We start from the raw sequence: 18768 nt of genomic DNA on the forward strand, positions 1-18768 counted from the left end.
CCAATGGGAGCTAAGCTTTCATTTTCCCAGAGCAGTTTTAAAAATGAAAGCTGCGCTCTGGTTGGTAGGCGGCCACAAGGCCAGTTTTGGCAATTGAGGTCCTCCGTTTCCACCATATTTCCGTCAGGGAATATCTGGAGGCATTTTTGTGATGTATTAGATGATTTGGTAAATGATTTCCTACACATCGTCTATTGAAAAAAAAAAAGGTCGAGAATGTGAATTCTGAAACGCGTTTGCTAATCTTGATCCTCTGCGGCCACTGTGATTGATCACGTGATTTTCTTCCCCGCACGGTGTTGACGGTAACCTAGCAACAAAAGACGCCTGTAAGAGCTACGACGATGAAGCGCTGCGGCTGCGGCTGAGCGGGAGGAAGAGGCCGCGCACCGTGTACGTATCACGGCGGCTCTGTGCTCTTCTAGCCGCCATGGTTCTTGCATTGCCCCGCGCTACAGCCTCGCATAGAGCTTATTAGTGGGGTGTAACCCTGGAAACACACCGTGCACACCGTGCACACCGCAGATACTTAACCCCTTGTTCCCCTCCCCTTCTGCCAGGACCGATACCTTTATACATTTAGCAATATCCTGTACTTGGCAGTGGGGTATTAGAGGGTAGCGGTTCTTCTTATATATCTTAAGGTCGGGTCTTGGACTTTATCGGACGACTTTAACGTTTCAGGTCAGAGCTCTTAGTTCTGCTTCTAGTCAAGATGGATATCATGAAGGGAAGCTTGGAGGACATTTCCAGACCTGCCACCGCGTCTCGTTCCCGTCCTGGAAGTCGCTTGTTCCAAGTGGATAAACAGAAAGTGAACTCGTCTCTGTGCTTGGAAGTGTTAACCCCAGAACCAGGGGGAACATCGCAGGTAAGAGGTCATGGCTCACAGGGAGCATTTCACTGTGTACACATGGCACTCCGAGTCTTCTTTTATTTTCAAAAACACCAACGCGTTTAAGAGACCAATCTCATTCATCAATATGTTTTTTATCTATTGCCACCAGTCCATGATGTCACCTTTAAGGTTAAGGTGGTCATATTTGTCAGTTTTATCAGGGGGTATAGTAATAGGATAGTCCCATGTCTCCTCAGCAGGAGTGGGACTTTATGCCAACTTCAGATGATGAAGAAGAGTCTTCTCCTGCACCATCTTCTGAAGACCCGGGTGATCAGAAGACCTCAAGGAGCTCTACAAGGACCAGTGTGCGAGATAGGATGAGCGGCTCACCAGAGGATCCAGGTAGACGCTTTGGGGGGTAATTTATAAGATCCACACTTCACACTAAAAAGGTCCACGCCTCTTAAGAAATGTGACGCATTTTGGGCCGTCGGTAACTCATAAACCACAAGATGTAACGTGTCCTGTGGCTGAGATGGTTGAGTGGGGGAGGGGGAAATGTTACACTATTCTAATTATCTATCTCTATCATTATTTATCTGCCTGTTTATCCATTGGGTCAATACAAAGGGCCGAGCTTCCAGGTGTAACCCCTGGGCATCCAGCCCGCTGTTGGTACAGCTACCTCCCTTTAAGGGCTGGCTGATCCCTTTAAGAGCTTTGTATGTTAAATGAATATTGAACTGTGCTTTTTTTCTCCTTTAGTTCCCAGTTTTGTGAATGAAGAATGTAAAGATGAATTTCACGACAATTCTGCCAAGAAAGCTGGTGATGGATGTGCAGAAGGTAACTAGGAGGGTCTGGTCACGGGGTCTCTTAGGACATCTGTCTCTGCTGTGTGACCTATTCACCCACATAGTGACGACGGCTTTGATCGCTTTCACCATCGCACTTGATAACAATTCTATGAAAAAGAGTCACTAAACCTTCATCATAATGAGGCATGAATAAAATGGAAATGAAAAAGAACTGCGAACAGTTGTGATCAAATAGTAGATGAGACGTACTGTAATAAGACGCTTGGCTTCCCCTTCTCAGAAGTCGGGCTTTGATACTAACGATCTGTAGTCAGGCTGATGCGGAGGACATATGGGCAGCACATGGCGATATCTTTATATGTGGCACAGAGATGCTTTTTCTGTAGACCACATCAAAATGTCTGTGATCCGAAGGGAAAGGAATTGTTTAAACCACCGGGACTGAACTAATTATATATGGAGATCACTGTCGGCTCCAGGAGCTACATGGGCTTCATTGAATGATCACTGGGCCATCTGTTATTTCCCCCCAAACTGCCATACAATGACCCCCCCACTGGAACGGGAGACTAAGAACCGCCTCCTATGTGATGGTGATGGCATCCCCGGCTCTTTTTTTGATTAGCTGGCCTTACAACATCATCATTGCAGCATGGTGGATCAAACGAAGAGATATCTGGATCGATTCCCACCATCTCTACTGCCCATACACCTTCGATAACTTAAAGTGATATTGATCCTTAAAGGCCTCATGGACAAAAGATAGCCTCCGGCTAAGCAATGGTTCAGCTGATCGTTTGGCCCGTAGTTATGTTTTTGACTCAGAGGCCCAAAATCATCTGTCGGGGAAGAGTTCTGAGGCCATCATACACATTGCTAATATCATTCAGCCGATGTTAAGTGTATGAGGACTTTTAGGATAGGTCGTCATCAGATTGATAGGGGTCTGACACCAGATAGCTGTTTTTAGCTTGACACTACATTGCAGACGGCACTGTGCTGGTCACTGTTTACAGCCGACCACCACCAGAGCTAATAAAAACCAAAGAGAAGACACAAAAGAGCACAGTGAGGTCAAAAATACTCTGTTGTAAAAAAAAAAAAAAAAAATCACAGTAATCAGCAAGTGCTAGTCAAAAGATGTAAAGAAAACAGGGTATTTAGTTGATACGTTTTTTTGCAAAAAAATGTATACTAAGCTGCTCCACCAAATCGTCAAGGTATACCCTTATAGAGCAGTCCTAACTAATGTATAAAATCCCTATCTGATATATTTAAAACCTGATAATCTGTATAGTACCTGAATAAGCAGGGTTCAGAGAAGGACTATCCATGTGGACATGCAGGATGGAACAGCTTAAATGCAAATGACCCACAGAGGAGTGGTGGACTCCCCAGTCTTGTAGAAACAAGAGAACAATTAGAGAACCAGAAACACATGGGCCACTTGCACATTGAACAAGTCTATAGGAACCTGTTCACACCACCAGAAAACTTGAAGACACAAAAGAGCACAGTGAGGTCAAAAATACTCTGTTGTAAAAAAAAAAAAAAATCACAGTAATCAGCAAGTGCTAGTCAAAAGATGTAAAGAAAACAGGGTATTTAGTCGATACGTTTTTTTGCAAAAAAATGTATACTAAGCTGCTCCACCAAATCGTCAAGGTATACCCTTATAGAGCAGTCCTAACTAATGTATAAAATCCCTATCTGATATATTTAAAACCTGATAATCTGTATAGTACCTGAATAAGCAGGGTTCAGAGAAGGACTATCCATGTGGACATGCAGGATGGAACAGCTTAAATGCAAATGACCCACAGAGGAGTGGTGGACTCCCCAGTCTTGTAGAAACAAGAGAACAATTAGAGAACCAGAAACACATGGGCCACTTGCACATTGAACAAGTCTATAGGAACCTGTTCACACCACCAGAAAACTTGAAGACACAAAAGAGCACAGTGAGGTCAAAAATACTCTGTTGTAAAAGAAAAAAAAAAAAAAATCACAGTAATCAGCAAGTGCTAGTCAAAAGATGTAAAGAAAACAGGGTATTTAGTTGATACGTTTTTTTGCAAAAAAATGTATACTAAGCTGCTCCACCAAATCGTCAAGGTATACCCTTATAGAGCAGTCCTAACTAATGTATAAAATCCCTATCTGATATATTTAAAACCTGATAATCTGTATAGTACCTGAATAAGCAGGGTTCAGAGAAGGACTATCCATGTGGACATGCAGGATGGAACAGCTTAAATGCAAATGACCCACAGAGGAGTGGTGGACTCCCCAGTCTTGTAGAAACAAGAGAACAATTAGAGAACCAGAAACACATGGGCCACTTGCACATTGAACAAGTCTATAGGAACCTGTTCACACCACCAGAAAACTTGAAGACACAAAAGAGCACAGTGAGGTCAAAAATACTCTGTTGTAAAAAAAAAAAAAAAAAAAATCACAGTAATCAGCAAGTGCTAGTCAAAAGATGTAAAGAAAACAGGGTATTTAGTTGATACGTTTTTTTGCAAAAAAATGTATACTAAGCTGCTCCGCCAAATCGTCAAGGTATACCCTTATAGAGCAGTCCTAACTAATGTATAAAATTCCTATCTGATATATTTAAAACCTGATAATCTGTATAGTACCTGAATAAGCAGGGTTCAGAGAAGGACTATCCATGTGGACATGCAGGATGGAACAGCTTAAATGCAAATGACCCACAGAGGAGTGGTGGACTCCCCAGTCTTGTAGAAACAAGAGAACAATTAGAGAACCAGAAACACATGGGCCACTTGCACATTGAACAAGTCTGTTTCTGGTTCTCTAATTGTTCTCTTGTTTCTACAAGACTGGGGAGTCCACCACTCCTCTGTGGGTCATTTGCATTTAAGCTGTTCCATCCTGCATGTCCACATGGATAGTCCTTCTCTGAACCCTGCTTATTCAGGTACTATACAGATTATCAGGTTTTAAATATATCAGATAGGGATTTTATACATTAGTTAGGACTGCTCTATAAGGGTATACCTTGACGATTTGGTGGAGCAGCTTAGTATACATTTTTTTGCAAAAAAACGTATCAACTAAATACCCTGTTTTCTTTACATCTTTTGACTAGCACTTGCTGATTACTGTGATTTTTTTTTTTTTTTTTTTTTTTTTACAACAGAGTATTTTTGACCTCACTGTGCTCTTTTGTGTCTTCAAGTTTTCTGGTGGTGTGAACAGGTTCCTATAGACTTGTTCAATGTGCAAGTGGCCCATGTGTTTCTGGTTCTCTAATTGTTCTCTTGTTTCTACAAGACTGGGGAGTCCACCACTCCTCTGTGGGTCATTTGCATTTAAGCTGTTCCATCCTGCATGTCCACATGGATAGTCCTTCTCTGAACCCTGCTTATTCAGGTACTATACAGATTATCAGGTTTTAAATATATCAGATAGGGATTTTATACATTAGTTAGGACTGCTCTATAAGGGTATACCTTGACGATTTGGTGGAGCAGCTTAGTATACATTTTTTTGCAAAAAAAAACGTATCAACTAAATACCCTGTTTTCTTTACATCTTTTGACTAGCACTTGCTGATTACTGTGATTTTTTTTTTTTTTTACAACAGAGTATTTTTGACCTCACTGTGCTCTTTTGTGTCTTCAAGTTTTCTGGTGGTGTGAACAGGTTCCTATAGACTTGTTCAATGTGCAAGTGGCCCATGTGTTTCTGGTTCTCTAATTGTTCTCTTGTTTCTACAAGACTGGGGAGTCCACCACTCCTCTGTGGGTCATTTGCATTTAAGCTGTTCCATCCTGCATGTCCACATGGATAGTCCTTCTCTGAACCCTGCTTATTCAGGTACTATACAGATTATCAGGTTTTAAATATATCAGATAGGGATTTTATACATTAGTTAGGACTGCTCTATAAGGGTATACCTTGACGATTTGGTGGAGCAGCTTAGTATACATTTTTTTGCAAAAAAACGTATCAACTAAATACCCTGTTTTCTTTACATCTTTTGACTAGCACTTGCTGATTACTGTGATTTTTTTTTTTTTTTTTTTTTTTTTTACAACAGAGTATTTTTGACCTCACTGTGCTCTTTTGTGTCTTCAAGTTTTCTGGTGGTGTGAACAGGTTCCTATAGACTTGTTCAATGTGCAAGTGGCCCATGTGTTTCTGGTTCTCTAAAAACCAAAGAGGTGGGGGTGTCGGATCTCAGCTGATCTGATACTGTATTATTGACGTGTCCTAAGGATAGGTCCTCGATATCCTTAGCCTGGACAACCCCATTAAGGATTGAGGACACTTGATAGTCCCCCTTACACATGAGACTTTGCCTCCTGTGGGTGTAGACCCCCACTAGTCGCCAAGATGGCTGTCTTCACACTTACATAGAGTGTGTATTGAGCATCAGTGTGCATGCACAAGAGTTGCATGCATGCACAACCCCTGGTCTAGAAATTCGAGATGGCCCCAACCAACGTTTTTGATCTGTCCAGTGTATAGGTAAAAAAGGTTTCTAGTTAAAGTACCCCTTTAATGGTAAAGTCCCGAGTGGGGTGCTGCATAGCAGCAGAGATATTGGACTACACAATCTTGGAGAAAGGCTGGATTATTGTGTCACTATCAAAAGTGAAGTTTAGAAAAGAAGAGCGCACTCAGCTTGATGGGTGGTGCAAACTGTGCTTGGGAGAACCCGGAATCATAGAATATGCAAAGAACAGCTGCACTCAAATGGAATATGCTTTGCAAAAGTAGTGATGCGTTTATTCACGTGTTGACAAAGAGGTATATACAGCAGGATGGTAAATAGCGAAGAAATAAACAGCAAAGTACTTTGCTGTTTATTTCTTCGCTATTTACCATCCTGCTGTATATACCTCTTTGTCAACACGTGAATAAACACATCACTACTATCAAAAGTGGGCAACATGGGAACTAGATTTCACTACCTGAACACGGGGGTTTCTATGAGCCTTTGACGTCGTTTTGACTTTGTCTTGGCAGGTCCCCATCAGCAGTCTCCAAGTACAGAGGACAAGATTGAACCCAAACTGGAAAAAGCCATTAAGAAGATGAAAGTTCTGGATGAAATCTTACTGAAGAAGATGGCAAAGGAAAAGGAGGTTAAAGCTCATGGTCTGGAGATCCGAAAACAACTGTGGGAAGAACTCCAGGTATTAAAGTGTTCCCCGTACCGCTAAAGGAGAGGGTAGACTGGCAAAGTCAGGGGTCTAGAAAGCAAGGAGAGGGGGACACACTTCACTCTGATGCCAAGACGCTGCAAGAGCCTTGATTTCGTGGGGTAAGGGCATTTAAAGATGCAGTTGTGCGCCATTACTCAGGATGAGGCCCATAGTGATACTGTCCGGGGGGCGGGGGGGCTTTCATTTTTGCATAGGATATTTCCAGTACTATTTTCTCACCACCGTTTGCCCTTTGTAAATTGTACCCTTGGAGACTTAAAACATCCATGCCATCCACCTGTTAATCTGCGGCGATGTTCTAAAGCTGCATGAGATCATGTGGCTTCAAGAGTGAGGAGCCATTTACCTGACACAGCCGGACTGCCATAGAGAAGGCAGAGATGGTTTATTACCATCTCTACCTCTATAGAAAGCCCCGAACAAGGGCTGTGTATACAGTATAGTAAGCGCTGCCGACCCTTCCTTGTCCGGACCCAACGGTCAAGTGATCGCAGGGTGACGGGAAATAAGGTGGAGACCCTGCAACCTAGGAGACCCAATCAGCTCTTCTATGCAGCCAGGAGTCGGGGGGAGAGGGGGAATATTATATATATACACACACACACACACACACACACACACACACACACACACACACACACACACACACACACACACACACACACACACACACACACACACACACACACGCATCTCACAAAATTAGAATATCATCAAAAAGTTAATTTATTTCAGTTCTTCAATACAAAAAGTAAAACTCATATATTATATAGAGTCATTACAAACAGAGTGATGTATTTCATGTGTTTATTTCTGGTAATGTTGATGATTATGGCTTACAGCCAATGAAAAGTCATTATCTCAGTAAATTAGAATACTTTATAACACCAGCTTGAAAATTGATTTTAAAATCCGCAATGTTGGCCTACTGAAATGTATGTTCAGTAAATGCACTCAATACTTGGTCGGGCTCCTTTTCCATCAATTACTTCATCAGTGCGGCGTGGCATGGAGGCTATCAGCCTGTGGCACTGCTGAGGTGTTATGGAAGCCCAGGTTGCAGCAGCCTTCAGCTCGTCTGCATTGTTGGGTCTGGTGTCTCTCATCTTCCTCGACAATACCCCATAGATTCTCTATGGGGTTAAGGTCAGGCGAGTTTGCTGCCAATCAAGCACAGTGATACTGTTGTTTATAAACCAGGTATTGGTACTTTTGGCAGTATGGACAGGTGCCAAGTCCTGTTGGAGAATGAAATTTCCATCTCCAAAAAGCTTGTCGGCAGAGGGAAGCATGAAAGTACTCTAAAATTTCTTGGTACACGGCTGCACTGACTTTGGTCTTGATAAAACACAGAGGATCTACACCAGCAGATGACATGGCTCCCCAAACCATCACTGATTGTGGATACTTCACACCAGACCTCAAGCAGCTTGGATTATGGCATTTCCTCTCTTCCTCTAGACTCTGGGACCTTGATTTCCAAGGTCTAGTGTGAAGTTTCCACAATCAGTGATGGTTTGGGGAGCCATGTCATCTGCTGGTGTAGGTCCATTGTGCTGACCAAAGTCAGCATAGCCGTCTACCAGGAAATTTTAGAGCACTTCATGCTTCCCTCTGCCGACAAGCTTTTTGGAGATGGAAATGTCATTCTCCAGCAGGACTTGGCACCTGCCCACACTGCCAAAAGTACCAATACCTGGTTTATAAACAACAGTATCGCTGTGCTTGATAGAGAATCTATGGGGTATTGTCAAGAGGAAGATGAGAGACACCAGACCCAACAATGCAGACGAGCTGAAGGCTGCTATCAAAGCAACCTGGGCTTCCATAACACTTCAGCAGGGCCACAAGCTGATCACCTCCATGCCACGCCGCATTGATGCAGGAATTGATGCAAAAGGAGCCCCGACCAAGTATTGAGTGCATTCACTGAACATACACTACAGTAGGCAAACATTTCAGTTTTTAAAATCATTTTTTCAAGCTGATGTTATAAAGTATTCTAATTTACTAAGATAATGACTTTTGAGTTTTCATTGGCTGTAAGCCATAATCATCAACATTAACAGAAATAAACACTTGAAATAGATCACTGTTTGTAATGACTCTATGTAATATACGAGTTTCACTTTTTGTATTGAAGAACTGAAATAAATTAACTTTTTGTTGATATTCTAATTTTGTGAGATGCACCCATGTGTATACAGTATGTGTATATAAGACTGATCTGGTGCATGGAGGTTATACAACATTTTGACTCATACAAGAACAAAGCACACTGATAAATAATGGGAGGAGATGGCACATCCAGTAAAGAGCATTATAACAAACCTCAAGTTGTGTAATGCCAAGCTGCAACAGTCGAATAACCCCTACATGCATATCTGGAGAAACGTGGTTCCTATACAAGCGATTAGAAACAATAAAAAAATTATTTAGTCTCAGGCCAGAAAATCTGTAAAAAGTAATGAACACAAAGCAAAGCAATAATTCATGGTGAATAAACCCAGTTATACCAAATATATAAGTATAATTTCAGCAGTGCATTTACGGTACAAGATCTCCACGTGTTTCCCCGGTCTGTCCGCTTCCTCAGGGGCTCAGTTTTTCAATGATCTCCAGAATATAATCACAATTTTGTAATGTTGGATGTTCATAAAATAAAAAGCGAAACCAAACATTTTATAGAACAACATGGCCCCTTGGTACAAGGCATCAATAGGTGTCCCAAATATGCTATGCAACTTTATGTATACTACTCTGTAAGAGGTTGTTCACGTGTCAGATTTGCATCTTGTAAATTTTACTGAAAGCTGTGTGAAAGAGATCACTTGGATTTTCACTGCAGATGTGCAGTTTGCAGGGCCTCATATCCACACAAGGATTAAACTCATTCACTTGGGCTGATCTGCCCCAATTTCCATACAGAATCCAACTGAGCACCTGAAGAAGCCAAGTGACTGGCGATACCACTTTTTTTTTTTAAATTCATATATTGATGTAGTCTGTGAAACCTTAAGTTCTTTTTTCATATTTCATATTTCTGCTTGCCCAGCTTGTGTCACAGCAGTCGACAGCACGCAGCCATGAGGAGAGCATAAATACTAACAAATTTCTGGCGCTGACTCCACAGTTGGATGACCCTGAAGGTAAGTGGTATCAAACTAAGCTGAATGGAGAAGTCTGAGCACATGGTTGATAACCGCTCCTTTCAGATAGCCCACTTCAGAGTCCCATTGTTAGATCAGTGGGGGTCCCTGTGTTTGAACCCTCAGCGATCAGTATATTTTGTTGTCTATCCATGGCTATGGACAGTCAATCCATAATTCCACTGATTAGTTCTGTGGAGCTTTGTATGTCAGTGACACCATTCACAGCATGCACAGTCTGCCTTCATACAGCAGCCCAGATCTCAGATTTTTGGAGACTAAATATGGCTGAATGACAGAAAGTCATAGTCCAATTAAGATGGAGACCATTGTATTTATTTTAACCCCTTGCGGTATGTTTGCCTTTGGTGAAAGATCCCCAAAGTTGTGCTATCTCCCATGAAAGTGTAGTGTGACTGATGGCTGTACTCCTGAGAGGAGTCGTACAGCTGAGCAGAGCTCTACTCCAGAATGGAGCCCTTCTCCAGAGCGGACTCCTTTTTCTGAGGGGAGGCCTTCTCCACAGCGGAGCCCTTCTCCAGAGCGAAGCCCTAATCCTGAGGGGAGCCCTGCTCCTGAGGGGAGCTCTGCTGTTGACGGGAGCCCTGCTCCTGAGGGGAGCCCTTCTCCAGAGCGGAGCCTCTCTCCAGAGCGAAGCCCTACTCCTGAGGGGAGCCCTGCTCCTGAGGGGAGCCCTACTCCTGAGGGGAGCTCTGCTCCTGATGGGAGCCCTACTCCTGAGCGGCGCCCTGCTCCTGAGGGAAGCCCTGCTGTTGACGGGAGCCCTGCTCCTGAGGGGAGCCCTTCTCCAGAGCGGAGCCTCTCTCCAGAGCGAAGCCCTACTCCTGAGGGGAGCCCTGCTCCTGAGGGGAGCCCTACTCCTGAGGGGAGCCCTACTCCTGAGCGGAGCCCTACTCCTGAGGGGAGCCCTACTCCTGAGGGGAGCTCTGCTCCTGATGGGAGCCCTACTCCTGAGCGGCGCCCTGCTCCTGAGGGAAGCCCTGCTGTTGAGGAGAGCCCTGCTCCTGAGGGGAGCCCTTCTCCAGAGCGGAGCCCTTCTCCAGAGCGAAGCCCTACTGTTGAGCGGAGCCCTACTCCTGAGCGGAGCCCTACTCCTGCATGGAATAATAAAAAACAGATTTTGGTTTAACCAAACATAAAGGATCTCTGCGAATTGGTGCAAATTGATTCACAGTACCTTGTCCAGTGGTCGTTAGATGAGAGTAATGAGAACTGCCTTTTTTACCCAACACCATCTGGGGCTCTTCTATTAATGAACTGGCCTGGTGTGACATGATTGTTACATGTGATGTTTCACTATGGCTGGCTAATCAAAGAGCCGTAGATGCGAGAGCAAGGAGGCTTTTTTCAGGGCTTCGGTCCAGCAGCCAGAGATCATTATTCAATTCACACCGATTCTAGTCCATAGATTTCACAATATAAATGGCAGACATTATTACTTAGCTCTCTGATGAAGCTGGGGTCCTTACTGTGTTAACCCATGTAAAAATGTCTCTACAATCCTCTTTGGCTTGAACTGGACTCATAAAATGCATAAATTGCTTTTAAACTCATAAAATGGCCATATTAATATCAGGATAATGCAGCCATTCTGACATGAATTTTCAAAGTAAGTACATCAGCCTCATCCAGTCTCAAATAACTATTTATCAATGTTTGCAGAAGGTGGTGTGAAATTTTGGGGCAGATCTGCACAGCGCTGGCCAAGGGAGGGGGTCCTTTTTACACCCCCACATGACTCCGTATGACCTAGCAATATGATTACTGCGATGCTAAACTTAGAGAGTTTATTTTAGTGCTTTTAAAAATATCAGAACTTTGGTGAAAAAAAGTAATGATAATTGTTTTGTGCTTCTGTTTTTTGACTCCTGAAACTGTTTTTTTTAATTTTCTGTGTATCGTGGCTTGGTTTTTTTCTTGCCATGCCAAAGTTTTTCTTGGTGCTGTTGGTTACATATAACTTTTTGATCAGATTTTATTTCATTTTGCGGAGCGGTGGGCTGACTCAGGAAAGGCATTTCCAGTATTAATGTTTGCATTTTCTGTGTGATAGAGTGGACTTGTGGAGACCAAATATTCTTATTTTTATTTCTTTATGTTTAGATTGGGAAAAGAGGTGCGGTTTTAATTTTATAATTTATATTATAAATGTATATTTTTAAATACTGCACTCCCCTTTTCATGTTTGTTATTAGTCCTCAATCATTTAATCACTTGAAGCATACATTTCACTATTGCAGTTTATAGGAAAATTAAAGATATCCTATGAAGCAGAGATTGATAGTGGCATCTAAAGGGTTAAGCTTTCAGTTGCTGTTAGGCCTCGTTCAGACGTCCTTTTTAACATGTTTTTCATGGATAGAACATATACACATTATAGTTTATGGAGCTGTTCAGATTTCAGATTTTTTTTCGGTCTGAGGTCTAAATGAGGTCTTTGAGTCAGGTGTCGGCTGTATAACACAGCCAGCACCTGGGTGTATGGAGCTCCACACACCTGTACCTGACCGGTGACACTATTCAACTTTCATAAATGCGTATTGTCAGATAGTGCTTGTGAAAACTAGCACTTTTGCAATGCACTGCTGATTAAAATTTCAAGATATTAACAAATTTTTCTTTAGTTTAAAGCTCATTGTCTACGAGACTGACCACCCTTGCTGTCTAGTTTGTAAGCACTGCTTTTCAGCTGGCTGGGATTAGGAGGTAACTGAGCCCTCCATTGACCCTGACCAGCTTCAGAACAGTACATTCAGGTGCTCCTCACAAAATTAGAATATCATCAAAAAGTTAATTTATTTCAGTTCTTCAATGCAAAAAGTGAAACTCATATATTATATAGAGTAATTACAAACAGAGTGATCTATTTTGAGTGTTTATTTCTGTTAATGTTGATGATTATGGCTTACAACCACTGAAAATCCAAAAGTCATTATCTCAGTAAATTAGAATACATTATAACACCAGCTTGAATATTGATTTTAAAAACCAAAATGTTTGCCTACTGAAATGTATGTTCAGTAAATGCACTCAATACTTGGTTGGGCTCCTTTTGCATCAATTACTGCATCAACGCGGCGTGGCATGGAGGCGATCGGCCTGTGGCACTGCTGAGGTGTTATGGAAGCCCAGGTTGCTTTGATAGCAGCCTTCAGCTCGTCTGCACTGTTGGGTCTGGTGTCTCACATCTTGTTCTTACAATACTCCATAGATCATCTATGGGGATAAGGTCAGACGAGTTTGCTGCCAATCAAGCACAGTGATACTGTTGTTTTTAAACCAGGTATTGGTACTTTTGGCAGTGTGAACAGGTGCCAAGTCCTGCTGGAGAAGGTCATTTCCATCTCCAAACAGCTTGTTGGCAGAGGGAAGCATGAAGTGCTCGATAATTTCCTGGTAGACGGCTGTGCTGACTTTGGTGTTGATAAAACACAGAGGACCTACACCAGAAGATGACATGGCTCCCCAAACCAAACCATCACTAATTGTGGAAACTTCACATTAGACCTCAAGCAGCTTGGATTGTGGCCTCTCCACTCTTCCTCCAGACTCTGGGACCTTGATTTCCAAATAAAATGCAAAATTTACTTTCATCTGAAAACAACACCTTGGACCACTGAGCAACAGTCCAGTTCTTTTTCTCCTTGGCCCAGGTAAGACACTTCTGGCATTGTCTATTGGTCATGAGTGGCTTGACACAAGGAATGTGACACTTGTAGCCCATGTCCTGGATACATCTGTATGAAGCAATGACTCCAGCAGCAGTCCACTCCTTGTGAATCTCCCCCAAATTTTTGAATGGCCTTTTTGTTAACAATCATTTCAAGGCTGCAGTTATCCCGGTTGCTTGTGCACCTTTTTGTACCACACATTTTCCTTCCACTCAACTTTCCATTAATATGCTTGGATACAGCACTCTGTGTACAGCCAGCCTCTTTAGCAATGACCTTTTGTGGCTTACCCTCCTCATGGAGTGTGTCAATGACTGCCTTCTGGACATCTGTCAAGTCAGCAGTCTTCCCCATGATTGTGGAGCCTACAGAAACAGACTAAGGGACCTTTTTAACCCCTTCACCCCCGGAGCTTTTTCCGTTTTTCCGTTTTCGTTTTTCGCTCCCCTCCTTCCCAGAGCCATAACTTTTTTATTTTTCTGTCAATTTGGCCATGTGAGGGCTTATTTTTGTGCGGGACGAGTTGTACTTTTGAACGACATCATTGGTTTTACCATGTTGTGTACTAGAAAACGGGAAAAAAATTCCAAGTGCAGTGAAATTGCAAAAAAAGTGCAATCCCACACTTGTTTTTTGCTTGCCTATTTTGCTAGGTTCACTAAATGCTAAAACTGACCTGCCATTATGATTCTCCAGGTCAGTACGAGTTCATAGACACCTAACATGACTAGGTTCTTTTTTACCTAAGTGGTGAAAAAAAATTCCAAACTTTGCAAAAAAATAAATAAATAAAATTGCGCCATTTTCCGATACCCGTAGCGTCTCCATTTTTCGTGATCTGGGGTCGGGTGAGGGCTTATTTTTTGCGTGCCGAGCTGGCATTTTTAATGATAGCATTTTGGTGCAGATACGTTCTTTTGATCGCCCGTTATTGCATTTTAATGCAATGTCGTGGCGACCAAAAAAACGTAAATCTGGCGTTTCGATTTTTTTTTTCATTACGCCGTTTAGCGATCAGGTTAATGCTTTTTTTTTATTGATAGATCGGGCGATTCTGAACGCGGCTATACCAAATATGTGTAGGTTGGGTTTTTTTTTTATTGATTTATTTTGATTGGGGCGAAAGGGGGGTGATTTAAACTTTTATATTTTTTTTATTTTTTTCACATTTTTTTTTACTTTTTTTTTTTAACTTTTACCATGCTTCTATAGCCTCCATGGGAGGCTAGAAGCAGGCACAGCCCGATCGGCTCTGCTACATAACAGCGATCATCAGATCGCTGTTATGTAGCTAAAATGCAGGTGTGCTGTGAGCGCCGACCACAGGGGGGCGCTCACAGCCACCGGCGATCAGTAACCATAGAGGTCTCCAGGACCTCTATGGTTACAATGTACAAGCATCGCCGACCTCCGATCATGTGACGGGGGTCGGCGATGCGCTCATATCCGGCCGCACGGCCGGATGCGGTAGTTAAATGCCGCTGTCTGAGTTTGACAGCGGCATTTAACTAGTTAATAGCGGCGGGTGATCGCGATTTCACCCGCCGCTATTGCGCGCACATGTCAGCTGTAAAAAACAGCTGACATGTCGCGACTTTGATGTGCGCTCACCGCCGGAGCGCACATCAAAGCGGGGGTCCCGACATGTGACGTACTATTCCGTCACATGTCGGGAAGGGGTTAAACAATTAGGAAGCCTTTGCAGGTGTTTTTTGTTAATTATTCTAATTTACTGAGATAATGACTTTTTGGGTTTTCATTGGCTGTAAGCCATAATCATCAACAGTAACAGAAATAAACACTTGAAATAGATCACTCTGTTTGTAATGACTCTATATAATATATGAGTTTCACTTTTTGTATTGAAGAACTGAAATAAACTAACTTTTTAATGATATTCTAATTTTGTGAGAAGCACCTGTATAAGCTCAGTATAAAATACTCTGTAAGCATTCGCCATGTTCTCCTGTCTGGCAGCGGTGGTCGGTCTCCAAGGCAACAAGCTGTTTGCAAAAGTGTTAATATCTCAAGAACGGCAACAAAATTTAATAAGCGTTAAATTACAAAATTGCTTATATATACAAGGTCTATACGACAATACCCATTTACGAAGGTGGAATAAATAGTTGGGCATTGACTTGTTGGTGGTTACTTAAACTTGGCGCACTACAGAGGCCACTGGAGAACCAATAAACAGAGTATAATGCTTAAGCTACGTTTACATTTGCGTTGTTGGGCGCAGTGTCGGCGACGCAACGCAAAGCGCATGCAAAACGCATGCACAACGCAGCGTTTTGCGACGCATGCGTTCAATTTTGGCATGAGTTTTGGCGCAAAAAAAAAAAGCATCATGCAGCGTCGTCTGCGCCCTGACGCTTGCGCCAAAAATGACGCATGCGTCACAAAACGCTGGACAACGCATGTCCATGCACCCCCATGTTAAATATAGGGGCGCATGACACATGCATTGCTATGCGTCGCCGAACCTGCGCCCGACGCAACGCAAATGTGAACGTAGCCTTAGAAAGGACTAGGGTATTATTGGAGTAGTACATGTTCAGTGAGCCCTGATAGATGGAGGGGTTTGACCACTTTTCTGTAAAAGTGAAGGTGTTTGACAAAATGCAGTGGAAATATTTTACAGCGTGAGCACTCGAGGAACGTCGGCCCCTCACCCCCTGCAGTGTCCTTTCTTGCTCGCCCTAAAGACCTTTTCTTTCTGAATACTTAGCAATGTTGGGTTCATTTCATGAATGCGTTCCCTCTAGGCATGGACACTTGCCAAAAAACGTGGAAAATTTTCTGGCTTTGCCGCGCTGCATATCGGAGATGACAGGCACTTATTTCACAGCTCTTTGTAGACTTGTTTATGGCACCATGGATTTCTGGAACATAAATGCTCCAGGTTTTGGATGAGGGCACGCTTTCTAGAGTAAGGCTAATACAGTGGCTTGTGAAAGTATTCACCCCCTTGGCTTTTTGCCTATTTTGTTACATTACAACCTGTGTTCACAAAAAAATTAATCAGATGTATGATGCATCAGCACTAAATAGTCTAAGTTAGCAAAATAAGAAAAATATATTCATAAATTAAATGTATGAGATTAAATAACTATAAATTGTCGTGCATATGTGTTCACCCCATTTGCTATGAAGCACGTAAAAAGTTCTGCTGCAAGCAGTTCCCTTCATAAGTCCTATGCTTAGTAACAGGAGGACCCCCTGTGTGTAATCTAAGTGTCACATGTCTGTCAGTATATATACTTTACCTTTTCTGAAAGGCCACAGAGGCTGCAGCACCATTAACAAGAGGCACCACTAACCGATCCACACCATGAAGACCAAGGAGATCTCCAAACAACACCTTGAAGACCAAGGAGACCTCCAACCAACACCACGAAGACCAAGGAGATCTCCAAACATGTCAGGGACAAAGTTGTTAAGAAGTACAAGTCACAAGTCAGGGTTAGATTATAAAAAAAGTATCCCAATCTCTGATGATCCCCAGAGCACCATCACATCCATTATCCTCAAATGGAAAGAACATAGTACCACAACAATCCTGCCAAGAGAGGGCTGCCCACCAAAACTGTCAGCCCAGGCAAGGAAGGCATTGATGAGAAAAGCAGCACAGAGATCAAAGTTAACCCTGAAGGAGCTGCAGAGTTCCCAAGCAGAGACTGGAGTATCTGTCCATATGACCACAATAAGCTGTACACTTCATAGAGGTGGTCTTTATGGAAAGGTGGGCAGTAAAAAAAGGCCTTTACTTACACTGAAAAATTGTAAGGCATGTGGGAGCCACCCCAAATGTATGGAAGAAGGTGCTGTGATCAGTTGAGACAAAAATTGAACTTTTTGTCCCACAAGGTAAATGCTATGTCTGGCGCCAAACCGACACTGCTCATCACCCCAAGAACACCATCCCCACAGTGAAACGTGGTGGCAGCATCATGTTGTGGGGATGTTTTTCGGGGACAGTGAAAATGGTCCGAGTCGAGGGAAAGATGAATGGTGCGAAATACAAGGATATTCTTGAGCAACCTGTTTTAGTCTGTCAGTAATTTGAGACTGGGACCTTGGTTCAGTTTCCTACAAGACAATGACCCAAAGCATACTACTAAAGCAACACTCAAGTTGTTTAAGGGGAAACGTTTACATATTTTGGAGGAGCCTAGTAGAATATTGCTGTTCACCAGAGGAAACCATCTAACTTGCAGGAGATGGAGCAGTTTTACCTTAAGGAATGGGTAAAAATCCTAGTGGCAAGATGTGGAAAGCTCATAGAGACCAAAGCGACTTGCAGCTGTAATTGCTGCAAGAGGAGGCTCTACAAAGTACTGACTTTAGTGGGGTGAATAGTTATGCACACTGAAGTTTCAGTTATTTTGTCCTATTTGTTGTTTGCTTCACACAAAAAAAGAAAACCAAATGTTCAGAGTTGTAGGCATGTTCTTTACATGAAACCTAAAGTAAAAAAAAACCTGTGAAATTCCAGGTTATGAGGTAGCAAAACACGAGAAATGCCAAGTGAATGAATACTTTTGTAAGCCGTGGTATCTACATGGATGGGGTTATCCTGACCATCCTCTGTTTCCAGATTGTTGGAGGTCATGCAGAGTGCAGGCAATGCTGTCTGGGGTATGACAGCTAGTAATGACGACTGGTGGTAAGGGAACCTACTCCTTTAAAAATCCACTTTCTCTGTATTTCTGCGTAAGGCCCACCATAGCCAGAGATATTATAAAGTGCTTAAAGGGTTATCACCAACATTGAAAATTATCACAGATATGATGAGTGACAACTGTCTTATCAGAACAGTCTGACCCCTGGGTCACCCATCTATTCCTTACATAGGGCTCTGAAGTGCCTTGTTTGAGTTGAGGGGTGACATGCATGTTGAATTTGGCTATCTACAGCAGTCCCATAGTGAATGCTTTGATAGAGTGCAAGCATGGTCCTTCTTCCGTTTTAAGAATGCAATTCTGAACCTCCGTTCTCAGAATTGAGTACCGACAAAAAGTGCCAATCACATGGGCAGAAAAGTTACCAGTAAAGAGCGCC

At 42.7% G+C, this 18768-nt stretch overlaps 1 protein-coding gene across 4 annotated transcripts in view; it reads left to right on the top strand.

Annotated features, from left to right (window-relative positions):
• The first annotated feature begins 247 nt into the window (after positions 1-247).
• The window catches only part of FSIP1 (fibrous sheath interacting protein 1), a 68020-nt gene continuing 49499 nt past the window's right edge, over positions 248-18768 (top strand). For 2 of the 4 annotated variants that reach the window (XM_077260622.1, XM_077260620.1), the window contains exons 1-6: positions 259-393; positions 685-871; positions 1099-1243; positions 1607-1687; positions 6664-6833; positions 9919-10012. In XM_077260622.1, the coding sequence (XP_077116737.1) occupies positions 716-871; positions 1099-1243; positions 1607-1687; positions 6664-6833; positions 9919-10012 (646 nt within the window). In that variant the 5' untranslated portion in view covers positions 259-393; positions 685-715. Of the gene's footprint in view, positions 394-684; positions 872-1095; positions 1244-1606; positions 1688-6663; positions 6834-9918; positions 10013-18768 lie in introns of all 4 variants that reach the window. The other 2 variants (XM_077260619.1, XM_077260621.1) reach the window with 2 other exon arrangements.

This window comes from Ranitomeya variabilis, chromosome 1 (assembly GCF_051348905.1).
Source record: "Ranitomeya variabilis isolate aRanVar5 chromosome 1, aRanVar5.hap1, whole genome shotgun sequence".
NCBI classification, from domain to species: Eukaryota; Metazoa; Chordata; class Amphibia; order Anura; family Dendrobatidae; genus Ranitomeya; species Ranitomeya variabilis.